The sequence below is a fragment of the Benincasa hispida genome, unplaced genomic scaffold (assembly GCF_009727055.1).
Source record: "Benincasa hispida cultivar B227 unplaced genomic scaffold, ASM972705v1 Contig596, whole genome shotgun sequence".
Taxonomy (NCBI): domain Eukaryota; kingdom Viridiplantae; phylum Streptophyta; class Magnoliopsida; order Cucurbitales; family Cucurbitaceae; genus Benincasa; species Benincasa hispida.
Window position 1 is genome coordinate 134,428 of NW_024064958.1, and position 14,360 is coordinate 148,787.

General features: G+C 36.9%; 1 protein-coding gene across 1 annotated transcript; it reads right to left on the minus strand.

The window, feature by feature from the left end:
* Window positions 1-5,453: 5,453 nt before the first annotated feature.
* On the minus strand, window positions 5,454-9,401 carry LOC120069802 (protein SHORT HYPOCOTYL IN WHITE LIGHT 1). Its single transcript, XM_039021614.1, has 4 exons — window positions 9,114-9,401; window positions 8,802-9,035; window positions 8,641-8,706; window positions 5,454-5,693 (listed from the first exon to the last, which is right to left on the minus strand). Exons 1-4 carry the CDS (start codon window positions 9,267-9,269, stop codon window positions 5,454-5,456), a joined length of 696 nt encoding a protein of 231 aa, XP_038877542.1. The 5' UTR covers window positions 9,270-9,401.
* Between the last annotated feature and the right edge of the window lie 4,959 nt (window positions 9,402-14,360).

Genomic DNA, 14,360 nt, shown 5'->3' on the forward strand with positions numbered 1-14,360 from the left:
GTGCAATGAATGTTACTAATGGGTATGATTCTGCAGAAGTCTTGATGGTGTCCAATGGTAATATTCAAGATGCTTGGATCATAGATTAGGACACAAGTATCATATGACTCCCGATCAAAAAATTTTGATTGACTTTAAGAAGAATGATGGGGGAAAGGTTTTTCTTGGTGATAATGACACCTATGATGTAAAAGAAACTGGGTCAATTTGAATAGCAACACATGATGGGTACAAATGTAAGATATGTTCTAGAACTCAAATGAAATCTAATTTCTCTACATAAATTAGATAGAGTAGGTTATTCTTATAAATATGAGAAGAGGGTTCTGAAGGTTACCAAAGGTTCTTTAGTTAAGCTAAAGGGAACCATGAACAACAGTTTTTATGTGTTCAAAGGTACTGTAGTTTTAGGTAGTGTTGCTATTGCATCTAGCAAAGAGACTGATATATTGTGGTTTAGAAGGCTAGCTCATGTGAGTGAAAGAGGTCTACAGGCTCTTTCGCAAAAGGTTTACTTTGAGGTTTGAAAGACAATGAACTTCCCTTTTGTGATCATTGCATAATAGGAAGGTCTACTAGAATGAAGTTTGGGGAAAAGAAAAACATTCTACCAAAGATATATTGGATTATGTTCATTCAGATTTGTGGCATCCTACTAAGATAGCTTCTATGAAAACTTCGAGGTACTTCATATCAATTATTGATGATTTTTCAAGAAATGTGTGGATGTATCCACTTAAACAAAAGGATGAAGCTTTTGGGAAATTCCTTGAATGAAAGAAGCAGGTTGAGAACCAAACAAGTAGGAAGGTAAAGTATTTAAGGACATATAATGATTTAGAGTTTGTGAATCACAAATTGAATAGATACTTTCTCGACCTTTTGGCTAAGACCAAGTGAATCACAAATTCAAAAGCTTTTACAAATCTAAGGAAATCACAAGGCATTTTACTATTATATACACTCCACAACAGAACAAGCTGAGAGGTTTAACATAACAATAATGGAGCATACATGATATCTCTTGACAAATGCTTCATTATCTTAAAAGTTTTTTGGGGGGAAAGCTGCCTTACCTCATTAATAAAAGTTCATACTCTGCATTAGGCTTAAAGACTCCTCATGAGATATGGATAGGAAAAGCTCCAATTTCTGATCATTTCAGAGTGTTCAAGTGTTCAGCTTATGTTCATGTTAAGGAAGGGAAACTAAATAAGAGGGCACTAAAATGTATGTTTATTGGCTATCCTTGGGGTATTAAAGGATATAAGCTTTTGTGATTGGAGGAGGGAAGAAATAAATGTATCATAAACAGAGATGTGACTTTCAATGAAGCAAAAATGTCGTTGTTTCAAAGTGTAACGGAAACAACAAACAATTGATCATGTTGAGGTGGAGGGTCAAAATTGATTCTAAAGCACGATCATCAGTTATTTCAAGTGAGTCATTCACATCAGTCTAAATTTGATGACAGGCAGTCTCAACAGGAGAGGATTTTGATTGATGAGGAAGCTTTCACTAAAAAAAGTTCAAGTAACAATGACCTACAAAACTATCAGGTTACACGCGACAGGCCTCAGAGGGTGAGATACACTACTATGAGGTATGGTTATGCTGATTTAGTTGCTTATGCTCTTACTTGTGCATCTAAGTAACAATGGAAGAGCGTTATGAAAGCAGAATTGTTCTCCTTGCATAAGAATCAGACATGGTCATTGGTTCCAAAGCCTCCTAATCAGAAACTCAATCAGTCAAAGTGAATTTATAAAACCAAGTCAGGTACAAGAGGTGACAGTAAGCCTAGGAATATGGTTAGGCTGGTGGGGTGGCCAAGGGCTATACTCAAATGAGGGAGTTGACTTTCATGAGATTTTCTCTCCAGTTGTGAAGCATTCAGCCATTCATTTATTTTTATCTATTTTTGTTCACTTTGATATTTTTCTAGAATAGATAGACGTCACCACAACATTCCTTCATGGAAAATTGGAGGAGGTGATTTACATGGCTCAACCTAAGGGCTATAAGGTGAACGAAAAGCAAGATATGGTTTGTCTTCTTCACAAGTCCATTCATGGACTGAAGCAATCACCAAGACAGTGGTATATTCAATTTTCCACCTTTATTCTAAACTAGAGGTTTCAACAGAGCTCATATGATGTTTGCTTTAGTGTTTACTAAAAACTATCTCAAAAAGGTACATCTATTTATCTACTACCTTATGTAGATGATATGGTACTTGTATTTAAGGATTATGCTGGAACCTATGAACTCAAGAGACAGTTCAAGTAGTGAGTTTGAAAAAAAGATTTACGTGAATTGAAAAAGATATTAGGCATGGATGTTAAAAGAGATAGGGAAAAAGATTTGTTAATCATTTCACAGGAGCATTATGAGCATAAACTGCTTGAGAAATATAATATGTCTATTTATATGGCAATTTCAACACCCTTAGCATCTCATTTTAGATTTCTTCGTCTCGATCTCCTATTACTGAACAAGAAATGTTAGAAACGTCTAAAATTATCTATTTGGGAGCATTACGTATCTTATGATTTGTACTAGGCTTAACTTAGGTTATGTAATGAGTATGATAAGTAGGTCTACATCAAATCTTACGTCAAATAAATTACTTCTATTCATAGCTAATTTTCCTAAAAACATAGCTATTAGTAATTATTTTAAAAGCTACTGTAATCACAAACGAAGTCTTAATGAAACAAATTTTAATGTTTTTTTAAATAATTTAACTGACGTTTATATTTTATAATTAACTTGGCAATTTTTTTTTTTTTTAATGATCCAAAGACCCAAATTTATAAACTTATGGTTGCGATTTTTTTTTTTTTTTTTGTGTAAATGTAGGGGAGAAAAGATGAGTAGAGGGAGAGAGAATAAGATGAGGGAGATATAAAAGGCACTTAAGTTAATTTAACCGCTAGTTGACTAACGAAAATTTGATGTGACAATTTGAGATGGTAAAATTTAAATGAGATAGAAATTTCATATTGCTTTAATAGATTACATGGATTTTTTTATTTACCTTTTATTCTTTCTATTTGTTTCTCTTCTACACTTCCTACTTGTTCTTTTTCTCCAATCTCCCTCCTCATCTTCCGTGATGTGCTTCTCTATCTTACCCTTCCTTCTCTCTTGTCATTAACTGCCCCCATCTCTGTCAAACCTATTACATTGGTAGTACCCTGAATCACAAACACCATTCAACTGTCACTGGTCGTGCCTACAATGGCATTGCCACAAGTTCTGCCAACTATGGTTGCCTCGACAACAAGAAGAACAAGAAAGCCTTCGTGAAATACAATAACGATGTGCAGATAGTTGGAAGGAGTGCATGGTAACATCGAATAATGTCGAAAAAGGTACTCCAAAATCGTCGTTCTGAAATTCAATTTTACTTCCTAGTTTCACAGATTTGAACGAAATTGGTGGTCAATTTTACAATTTGAAGACACAATTGGCGAAAAATATCTAAATTTTCTTCCTAATTTCAGCAATTGGCAGGGAAGGATGCAAGTGCCAAGAGCTTCATGGTGGAAGAGAAGGATGATAATGAAAGGATTCATTATGTGTGAGATTGACCGTCCTGGAGCTTTATTATTATATGTTTATTCTTACAATGGAGTCTCGTATTTTTTCATCATTCACCTCATTTAAATTTTGTCACCTCAATTTGCAATATCAAATTTTTATAAGTCAATTAACGTTTAAATTAACTCAACGACCTTTTAGAACTATTTTCTAAACCTCGAGGACTAAAATGCACCTCTTACAACCTCAGAGACCCAATAGACACAAATACCAAACTTCAGGGACCGAAGGTGTATCTGCCAAAAACAAAAACAAAAAAAANCAAAACTGTTCATTTTGTTTTTTAAAAAATGAATATATATTTTTATTTTAAAAATTAAAGAAATGGTTTGTCATGTCAGCAATTTGTTAGCTTACTAACAGAAAATATAACAAAAGGCCTAAAATGAAAAGATACAAAACTCAGGATAACTTTGTTGTGTTTGAAAACTAAGACTCAAAGAACCAAACCCAAACCTAAGGGACTAAAACTGCATTTTCTTTTTCCAAAACTTGAAGGTTAGTTACTTTAAACTACAATATTTTCCTAATAAGTTAATGTGTTCTAAAACTTGCAGTAAAAAATATATAAAAGATCGACAAAAAAAGATTCTAAAGAAAAACAATACATCAATTTAAAAAATAAATAATAATAACATACTAAAAAGAAAAGTGGGTTGCATTGATTAAAAAAAATAGAAAAAATAAAACAAACTTCAATTGCATCTTTTGCAAAGATATTTTTCAAATGTTTAATTTTAAAATAAATTAATTTGAAAAAAAATTAAAGTCTTTAGCAACTACTCAAAATAACTTTTAAAACAGTTTCAAAGTATATTTTAAACTTTTTTTAATCAAAAGAATTGATATAAAAATGACTTTTTTGAAAATTATTTTTTTCTCTAGTAATTGTGTCCCTTAAATAAATAAAAAGTCTTAGTTTTTTCAAATAGTTTATGTCCATCTCTAACTTTTGCTAATAATTCTTAAAAGAGAACCCTAAATGGCACGTAATCTGAGTATGTAAGAGATGTTGCATATAAATCAACTTAGTTTGAACTTCACCATCCAGATAAGAGGAACAATCTCTTCAATTCCATTTAAAGTAATCTAATTTCATAGGAAAAATGAGATTACAACCAAATACTATATCAAATTTCTCTCATAATATTACTATTACATCAGAGGCTACCTTGCTATTTTTAGTCATGTCCTAAAGATTTGAAAGAAGTTACAAAAGAGGTGAGGTATTTCTTTCTTTGATAGTATAGAGAAAGCTATGAGACCAAAAGAATCAAAACTATACTTCAAGTTTAGAGACGAGCATTCCCGCTCGACCGCTCCAGTGGTTTCTGTGTTGGTTTAAACTCTATTTTGAGACTTGGATTTTCTGCCTTAACGCTTTTATTTTGATCTTACTTTAGAATATTTTACCACTTTAGTCCCTAAATTTTGTATAGACAATTATTTTAATCCTCGCCACTACTTTTATTCATAAATCCTTTAACAAAAGTCCCAACTTCGTTTCAAAACCAACACATAACCTACTACTTGTTAGAAGGTTTCAAACACTTATTCGTTCAAAAAACTATTTGTCAGATGAATTAAATAACCAAAATAGTATTGTTTATGAAAATCGTAGGTGAGGACTAAAGCACTTTTATCAACAGAATTCGGAGGACAAGAATTTACAGATCAAAATGATATCAGCGTGAAGGCTAAAGTACCAAAATAGGATTTCACCCCATTTTTATTATAAGCTATATCCTCCTCTTTTTTTTTTTNAACAACCTTCTAAAGAAAGGGTTTCAAATTAAACAAGATGTTGCCTATAGAATACTTACAAAAAAGCGACACATGAAACCTCACTAAGGACCAAACCTCACAAGGGTCCCTATCCCTACCTCTAAACACTCTATTGTCTGTCTCTTATACACATCTAGATGTGTATAAGAGACAGGTTGTGCACCAGTCCAGGCACGGTGCTGATCATCATCAAGTTGATCGAGTCTGTGGGTGCGGGTATCTTGCAGATATAAGATGCCAGTCCACACTCCACGAATGATGAGTATGCTCAGAAACACTGCAGTTCCAAGTGTGCATATCACCTAAGATTTCATATAGTAGCTGAGGGAGTTAATGAGAAGAGTCCTTATACTGAAGGGGAAAACTTTGAAAATTAGGTATGGTCTTCATAGAACTGAGAATTATTTCTTTTTCTTTTAATGGAAGGATGGCATTGTTGAGAAAATTGAAAGTAGAAGAGAAAGAGTGATGTGTCATATAGAAAAAATAAACAGCAACTACAAAGAATACCTACAAGAGATTACCCAAAAGAAAAAGAAAAAAGAAAAAAAAAAAAAATCCTTGGTTGAGAAAATTGAAAAGGAAGCAAGCATTGAAAATTAGAATATCCCTCCTCTGATCAACCCCTCTCGATGAATGAAAAACGAAAATAAAATAGAAAAGGGAAAAAAAAACATTTAAATTCCTCTCTATGTCAGACCTTCAGCTACTTACACATGACACCATTACAGTCAAAACTGGTAAAGAGAACTTTTTCAACAAGAATGCATTAACAAATTTGTTTTTCAGTAAAAATCTATCTCAAGAAATTCCAGTATCTTCTTATCGATCTTAATTAGTTTCAGCTTGTATGAAGTTCTCTGTTCATACTATACCAGACCCTTTTAGAACAGTCTCTTGAAGGACCTACTGTCAACAACCACCAGCAAACTCAATAGTCAATTCACATCAGCAGACCAATACTTTTCACTAACGAAGAACAAAGCCAAATACACTGAGATTGACGCTTCAGACATACCCAACTAATAGAGCTCTGAGTGTTGGTAAATAAAAGTAAGACCTCTAGCAAAGACCGACAGTCCACTTGTTCTCACTGGAATCTTTTCAACAGATAAGAATACTCCAAGTATCTATATCACGGAAATTTAACACATACTGTCTATAACCACTAGTAAACTCAATAATCAATCTACGTCAACAGACCAGCGCTTTTCGGTTGAGAGGACAGAAAATAAAGTCAAATACCATACAGGTTTACTCTCTGTCGTATCCCAATAACAAAGTGTTTGTGTATGTTGGTAAATAAAACCCCAAAGAAAGCTAATGCATCTCAACGATTACTACTGCCAAGACTCTGATCTATATTGTTGGATTCCGTACCAAATTCAAGCCATATAGACATGACTTGTTCCACTCACATCTTGCCAACAGAGAAATTTAGCACTGACTGTCTACACGCACAAGCAAACTCAGTCGATCCACATCAGTAGACTGTACTTTTCACTACTGATTTTCTTTTTTTATAGGAAAATCAACTTTCATTGAGAAAAAATGAAAGAATACAAGGGCATACAAAAAAAACAAGCCCCAAAAAACAACCTTCTAAAGAAAGGGTTTCAAATTAAACAAGATGTTGCCTATAGAATACTTACAAAAAAGCGACACATGAAACCTCACTAAGGACCAAAATCTCACTAGGGTCCTTTTCTAGACCGCTAAACACCCTATTGTTCCTCTCCCCACCCCCCCCCCCCCCAAAAAAAAAACCCCAAACAATCGGTCCTTCTCTTTGAAAACCGGATGGAGGAGGAATTCCCAATCGTTGCACAAATATCCCTCTGCTAGCTATCCTGACATCAAACTCCTGCAAAAAGCAAATCCACATAGACCTCGTGAAGCCCTAGAGAAGGTAATCCAGGTTTTCCTCCACCTTCCAATAGAGAATACAGCCGAAAGGACCCGCTAACAAGGACCCCTTCTTAGTGAGCCTATCCAAGGTGTTCACACGGCCAAGCAAAACCAGCAAGGTGAAGAACTTCATTTTCTTTGGTATCTTAATCCTTCAAACCACATCAAAGACCGACTCACAAGCAGGAGAGGGATCCAACAACAACTTAAAGAAAGACTTACAGGAAAAACCCTCAAGAGGATTAGGCTTCCAGACTCGAATATCCTTTCTCCCCTCCTTGAAATTACACTCATCCAACAACGAAAGAAGTGAGGCAACCTCCGTCGTCTCTCTATTGGGTAAACAACGACGGAAACCGAAAGAAAAGGACACAAAACTCCCCGACCACACCAAAAAGTCTGAGATCGAACAACTTTTAAAGGACGACAAGTGATAAAGATAAGGGAATGTGGAACATAGAGGACTATCCTCAACCCACTAATCTTCCCAAAAGTAAGTATCCTGACCGTCCCCCATGATGCAAAGAACCAAAATGGAGAACGAGGAGAGCTCTAACACAATATCTTTCCAAGAGTACCGGTGTGTATGTTTAACCTCCTTTGCTATCCAGACAAAGGGATGAGTACCTTATTTACTACCCATGACTCTATGCCACAAACCGGGCTAACTAACATTTAGGTTCATTTTTAACCATATCAAGATTCTAACTAGAACCCTGCAGATGACACCCTTTTAATCAGTCTGAATACTTTGTTAATTTAGATACTCGCCGGTTTCAAAAAGCTTTCTGATGACAATATTGGTTCACAACCGTTCACATAAAATAGAGATGGTTTATGAAGTGAATTCGATCACAAAACATCTCTTGGAGTTGGAGTTAGCCCATGACGCCAGCCATACTAAAGGAGTCACAAAGAGACTCTTATCAAGATGCAACAATTACAAATAACTTGTGGAGGGAATTTCAAGATGAAAACAAAAAGAAAAACTAACGGTCTAAACATTAACCATTGGATTTGCTGACTTCCTGAAAGTATGACTACAGAGGAGGCCTTCGAATAGCTTCTTCCAACAATTAGAAACATAAGACATCTCTTCTTTTTCTTTTTCTTTTTTTCTCTCTCTCTTTTTTTTTTTTTTTGTTGGGGGGGGTTGATACGTTTGCCATGCATAAGGAATTTAACAAGCAAAGCGTCATAACAATTCCATCTCCAGTATTAAGGTTGAATTTCGAACACACATTTCTCCTTTGCAATAATAGCATACAACTATCTCAAACAAATCCATATAGAAATAACAAAGGAAAATCATTAAAAATGGCTAAATATCGATGCATTTACCTCAAGAAATGCCTTCAAGACCCACAAAAAGGCCAGCATTAGCACCCCATTAACAGAAAATCCCACCTGGAAAAAACAATTACTAATACAAAATGGGCCAACAACAATACAGGGGAAGAAATCAATGATTAAGCTTATTTACGAGCCAAATAAAGTTCTACCAATTTAGTAGGGATAGATTGAGGAAGAACCGATCTCACAGCCTTCCGGGCTCGCCTCGATACTTTCCTGAAAACATTCTCAACGAACCGAACCAATAGATCCAAACTTCTATCCTCTTCCTCATCTTCATCTTCGTCGTCGTCGTCCTCCTCCTCCTCTCCACCGATTAAGTCGAAGTCGGAGCCAATTGAGCGGTTCCAATTGCGCCGATCGTCCACCAAATTATCAACTCCCTGGAAGTTAATCGAGCAAATGGAGAACAAAAACACACGAAAAAAAGGTCAATAGATGGGAAGAGAAATCGGACGGACCTGAGAGAAATTGGAGGTTCTTCGGGAAGCCCGGAGGAGCGTGTGAGAAATTTGGAAGGGATGGGAGAGAAGCGAGGTTCGAGAGGTTGGAAATGGCGGTTGAGATTGAGGAATGGAGAAGAGTGACGGCGGTGAAAGAGCAGCAGATAAGGACATAGTCAGCCGTCGAAGAAGACAGAGTAGTGTCCGGCCTCTTTCCAGGTGCTTTTGTGTTTTGTTCGGGGATGGTTAACACTTAACAAGGATCGTGTACTTTTGTGTACAGGATGAACAAATTTTTGGATGGTTGATACTCTTTGCACTCGTTTTTTAAAAATAAGGATGACTTGTGTTATTGTCCCGAGAGCGAGGGATAAAGAAGAGTCCAAACGTGTGAAATTATTAATGAAATGTTATAATAGAATAGTCGTGGAGTTTTTGTACGGATGACCTAAATTTGTAGATCCAAATAAAAAATGATCATCTATTAAAAAAAAGGAAAAGTGTCTTTTGATTGTGTTATCTACGTGTGATTTTACAGCTTTGCTCTTGAATCCACCCCGCGCGCCTACCACTACCAAGGAACTCGATCCTTGATAGCTTGTCACTCGTTCCTTTATGATGAGTCACTCGATACTCGATGCACGGTGTACGACGACACTCAACACGTGTTATATCCACCTACTCGATCATGGCCATGTCATACTCGATACTCGATTACTTTATACTCAACCTTTTAAACTTTTTGAATTCTTAACTGCGGCTTAAAACATCAACTCGTTCCATTATTTCACCACTTCAACTTGTTCACTTAGACTATTTTCGTAAGCTCTCTCTTGTCTTTTGAGTATATATCTCTAGACGACTGCACCTCTTGACTCGAAATTCTCTCTCGATTGTCTTTGCATCAGGTAACATTCTTTGTTTACATTTTGGTTTAGTGCTCTTTTTTTTTCATTTGCATTTGCATTTGCATTTGCATGTTCCTCGATACTCGACCAATACGATTTTCCCTCGTTTTCATGTCGGTTTTCATATCTTGTATGTTTGGCTAGAGTTGGAATTTTTTCCATTTCACTTTTTATAGTTTTGGTATTTCGGACTGTCTAGGGTTTAAGGTTTGAGCAGGATTAGTCATGAAGGTGGGAAATTAAACCGAATACTTGACCATCGAGTCACATATAGCGTGTATCGAGTAGCATGTATCGTGCATTAAGTAATCGAGTATCGTGTAACGTATATCAAGTACCTTGAAACGTGCATCAAATATCGAGTATTTAACAAAATACTTACTTTCTGGTGCTTTTTGTTATTCTATGCAGTATGGCTAGAAAATTCAAGATTCCTCCCTAAGATTGTTTCCCAGGCCAAGCGACTAACCTATCCTCTTACATTGGTACGGCTAATAAGATAGTGAAAGAGAAGTTTGCCCCCACTTAGCTTGCCCTCTTCAGAAGACAGTATTTGGATGATTTGTAGATATGAACATTATCATCAACAACCCATAGTCCACTACATTCTAATAAGGGAGGTTGAAGACGATAGAAACGATGCAATGACATTCAATTTAAATGGTACGATTGTAACATTCTCCAAAGAAGACTTCTTGTTGGTGATGGGATTGTAGTGGTCTCTAATCCACTAGTTGTGAGAAGAGTTGAAGCACCTGGATCATGCATAGTAGGTACTTCATGAATGATTTTGCGGGTGACATTCACATTAGTACCTTAGAGTCAGTGTACAAGGGGATGAAGTTTAAGAATGACATGGACGCTGTGAAGATGACATTGGTTTATTACACTGAATTGGTTATGATTGGGAGAGAGAAGACTCATCAATGTCGACAAGACCTTTTTAAGTGATGTGGAGGATTTGGATTACTTCAACAGCAACAATTGGGGAAACGTATTATGAGAGAGGACGTTACTTAGACTACAAAGAGGATTCAATAGTAAGGTTGAGAACTACAAGAAAAAGTCTAAGAATAATAAGAGCTACATTGTCAAGTACAAACTACCGAGGTTTCCTCATGCATTCCAGGTAATATCCATTCCTTGGCCTTTTTAGCTATAATATCGGTTACTACTTTTTCTTGTTTTATAATCGTTTATTAATTGTGGTAGGTGTGGGCATACGAGATCATATCAACAGTTGCTAGAGAAGTTGCAGGCCGACTAAATAGACATGTCATACCTCGATTCTTGATGTAGGAGTGTACCTACTCACTTTCGACCATAATAATGCAGCGAAACGTGTTTGAGTCCAGCACATCGATATTTGCTCACATTTAAGGTGAAAGTCACATATAACTAACAAATTCTTCGTAGTTTTGTACAGACAAGGATCACACCCACACCACTGATCATGTCAGATAGCAAAAGGTAGTATAGGGACACTAGGATTGATGAATGACCTATATATGAGCGCACTGATGCCAAAATGAGCTCCTCAGAGGCACACAGTTCACACCACGATGAGGATGCTCATAGTCACTCTAGTGACTACGAGAGTCACGAGCTAGAACTCCACAAGCATCGATCTCACGAGCCCCCTACTGACGAGCGTGAGACTCACTCTCCTCATAATAAGTCTCACGAGCATGTGCCCCCCCATTGAGGAGCGAGTGTCACCTCAATCGAATACATCCCATTTGGAGCCCATGAGGGGTGTGGACATTCATAGATTACTCCATGACATAGATCGGAGAGTGTCAGTGATGGAGCATAAATTGGATGATGTGCAGTCATACTTAAAAGCATGTAAAGTCTAACTTGAGTTTCCTTTAGGCCCGTATATAAATAATCACCAGCCTACTGCGATCCTTCTATCAGTACGTAGTATTATCTTATACTTGTTCTAATGTACTTCTTTAACGATGTAGGGTTTAGGTGTACTCCCCACCACATACCACACTAAGTCCACTCCCCCATTTCCCACTGAGTCTAGTGACCCCATTCCTCCACTCTCCACCGAGTTCCGTGACCTTATTCCCTCACCAACTATAGAGTCTAGTGACCCCATTCCTTCACCCTCCATCGAGTTTAGTGATCTCATTCCTCCACTCTCCATTGAGTCCCATGACTTTATTCCTTCACCCTCCACCAAGTCCCATGACCCAATTCTTCCACCCCTCCCCCCCATTAATCTCATCCTTCCCTCTGAGCCCATCTTTCCCACCAAATCCATCATTCCCATCGTTCCAATATCCATTAATCTCTCTCATCCACCATTATCTACTACTCCTTTGTTATATTACTTCATGAGATACCACTCTTTCCCCCAATGACCCTACTGCATCCTGAGTTGCTTCCCCCATAGGCATTGAAGAAGTTAAGTATTAAGAGCGAGTTCAAGGTGAAGGTCGAACCCAATGTAAAGGGTGAGCCCATGGTGAAGGGTGAACCTGTAGGTGCCAAAGAGTTCATGGTTTGGTCGACCAGTGTGGATATGGGTCCTCACTGGGCAGGTACAGGTGTACTCTTAATGAGGAATTGCATGATGAAGGAGTCGTTTTGGGAGCTAACACATGACAATTTTTTGGTTGAGAACAACGTAAGTTAACATCCTTTATTACTTTTGTATGCTTGTTATTTTCTATTTCCATTCATTGGCTGAACTTGAAAATTATAAATACTCGATACTATATTCATGTTTCTCTGATGGAAGTTTATTAGTCTGCCGGAGATATATGCACATCGATTCACGACATTGCAACATGGCATATTAGTATGTATGATGATGATTTAAATTTTAATGTATGATTTTTCATTATTGATATACCCTTAACCTATTTTTATCTATTTTACAAAGTCATCTGAACCTACATGGTCCGGATAGCATGTTCCATGCCATATATAAGAAAACGGGTGAAGAAGCTACTCAAGTATGGGAGAAAGAGCACATGTATATGAATTATGTGCTCGGATTGGAAGTTGAACACCAGTCGAGATGGGTAGATTTTGACTACGTCTATAGCCCACTCAACTACAAACAACATTGAATTATGTTAATGATAGACATGAATCTTGGATGTATCCTTTTGTATAACTCATTCCTCAGGTACATCGCACCGAGGGAATTAGCATAATTCTTAGCACCCCTATGCTACACTCTTCCTTCACTGACACAATTCTGTAGCCTATATGTCGTAATGCTCGACCTTGCACCTAGTCCTTGGAAGTTGAGTCGTGTCAATAAAGGCTTCCTGCAGGGTTCAGATACACTGGACTGTGGAATATTCCATCTCAAGTTCTTTGAATACCAGTGACCAGGATGAGTATGGAGAGCTTAAGGCAAGATAAAATGCATGATTTTAGGATGCAGTATGGTGACTAGTTGTGGACCAATCAGTTTTTTTATTAGATCTTCCTATGTAAAGTTTGACAATCTTTGTAAATGTATGAACTTGTGAATTTTATATGAGTAAATGTAACTTTTATGAGAAAATTGTCTATATCTAATTTTGTATATTTCAATGTACAACTGTATATTTATTAGGTTACAAGGTCGTGTAACGAGGAACATGCATCGAGTATTGAGTAACTTGTATGTCACACCTTGCCCCGAGCCCGAGGAGAGGCATGATATTTACTAATGCTACTTTTCATTACTTACTAGTTTCCCTTTAGAACCTTATTTATTACAGTAGCGGGAAAGAAAATCTTACATGCTTTATATAGGAAGCTAGTTTACAAATTTAAGTTGCATTTACACGAGTGACACTCCCCCAACTACTAATCTCATCTAGTACTATTTCTAAACTTGTGGCAGACTTTGACCAATTTCGCAACCTAGACTCTTCTACTACTTGTGAGAGAAATACAGAAACAAACCATGAGCTTTACAAAGCTCAGTGAGTGGTATCACAAATATAAGTCTTTTACAGATCACAAGTATCATCGCGAGGTTCCAATGCAAATCTCCATCATACCATGAAGCCTTTCACAAACCTACCTACACACACGATAGATAGTTAACGTTCATATCTACAAGTATCAACCTATGTGCACATAGTTTTCCCTTTCATGGGCTCAGAAGCTAGGCCTGTCGGCCCTCTGATCATCCTATTTAAGGTTTTCCGTCCCATCAGGAACTAGACTCCTTGGTCCCCTGACCATCCCATAAGGATTTATTTTGAGCTCAGGTTCTAGGTCCTCAGAACCCCTGACCATCCCAACGTTATACTCATCTCATAATATAAACTACAACATATCAGCTCAAAATACGCTTAAAAGAGTAACAGAAGAAACCACTCACAGTGACTCGCTG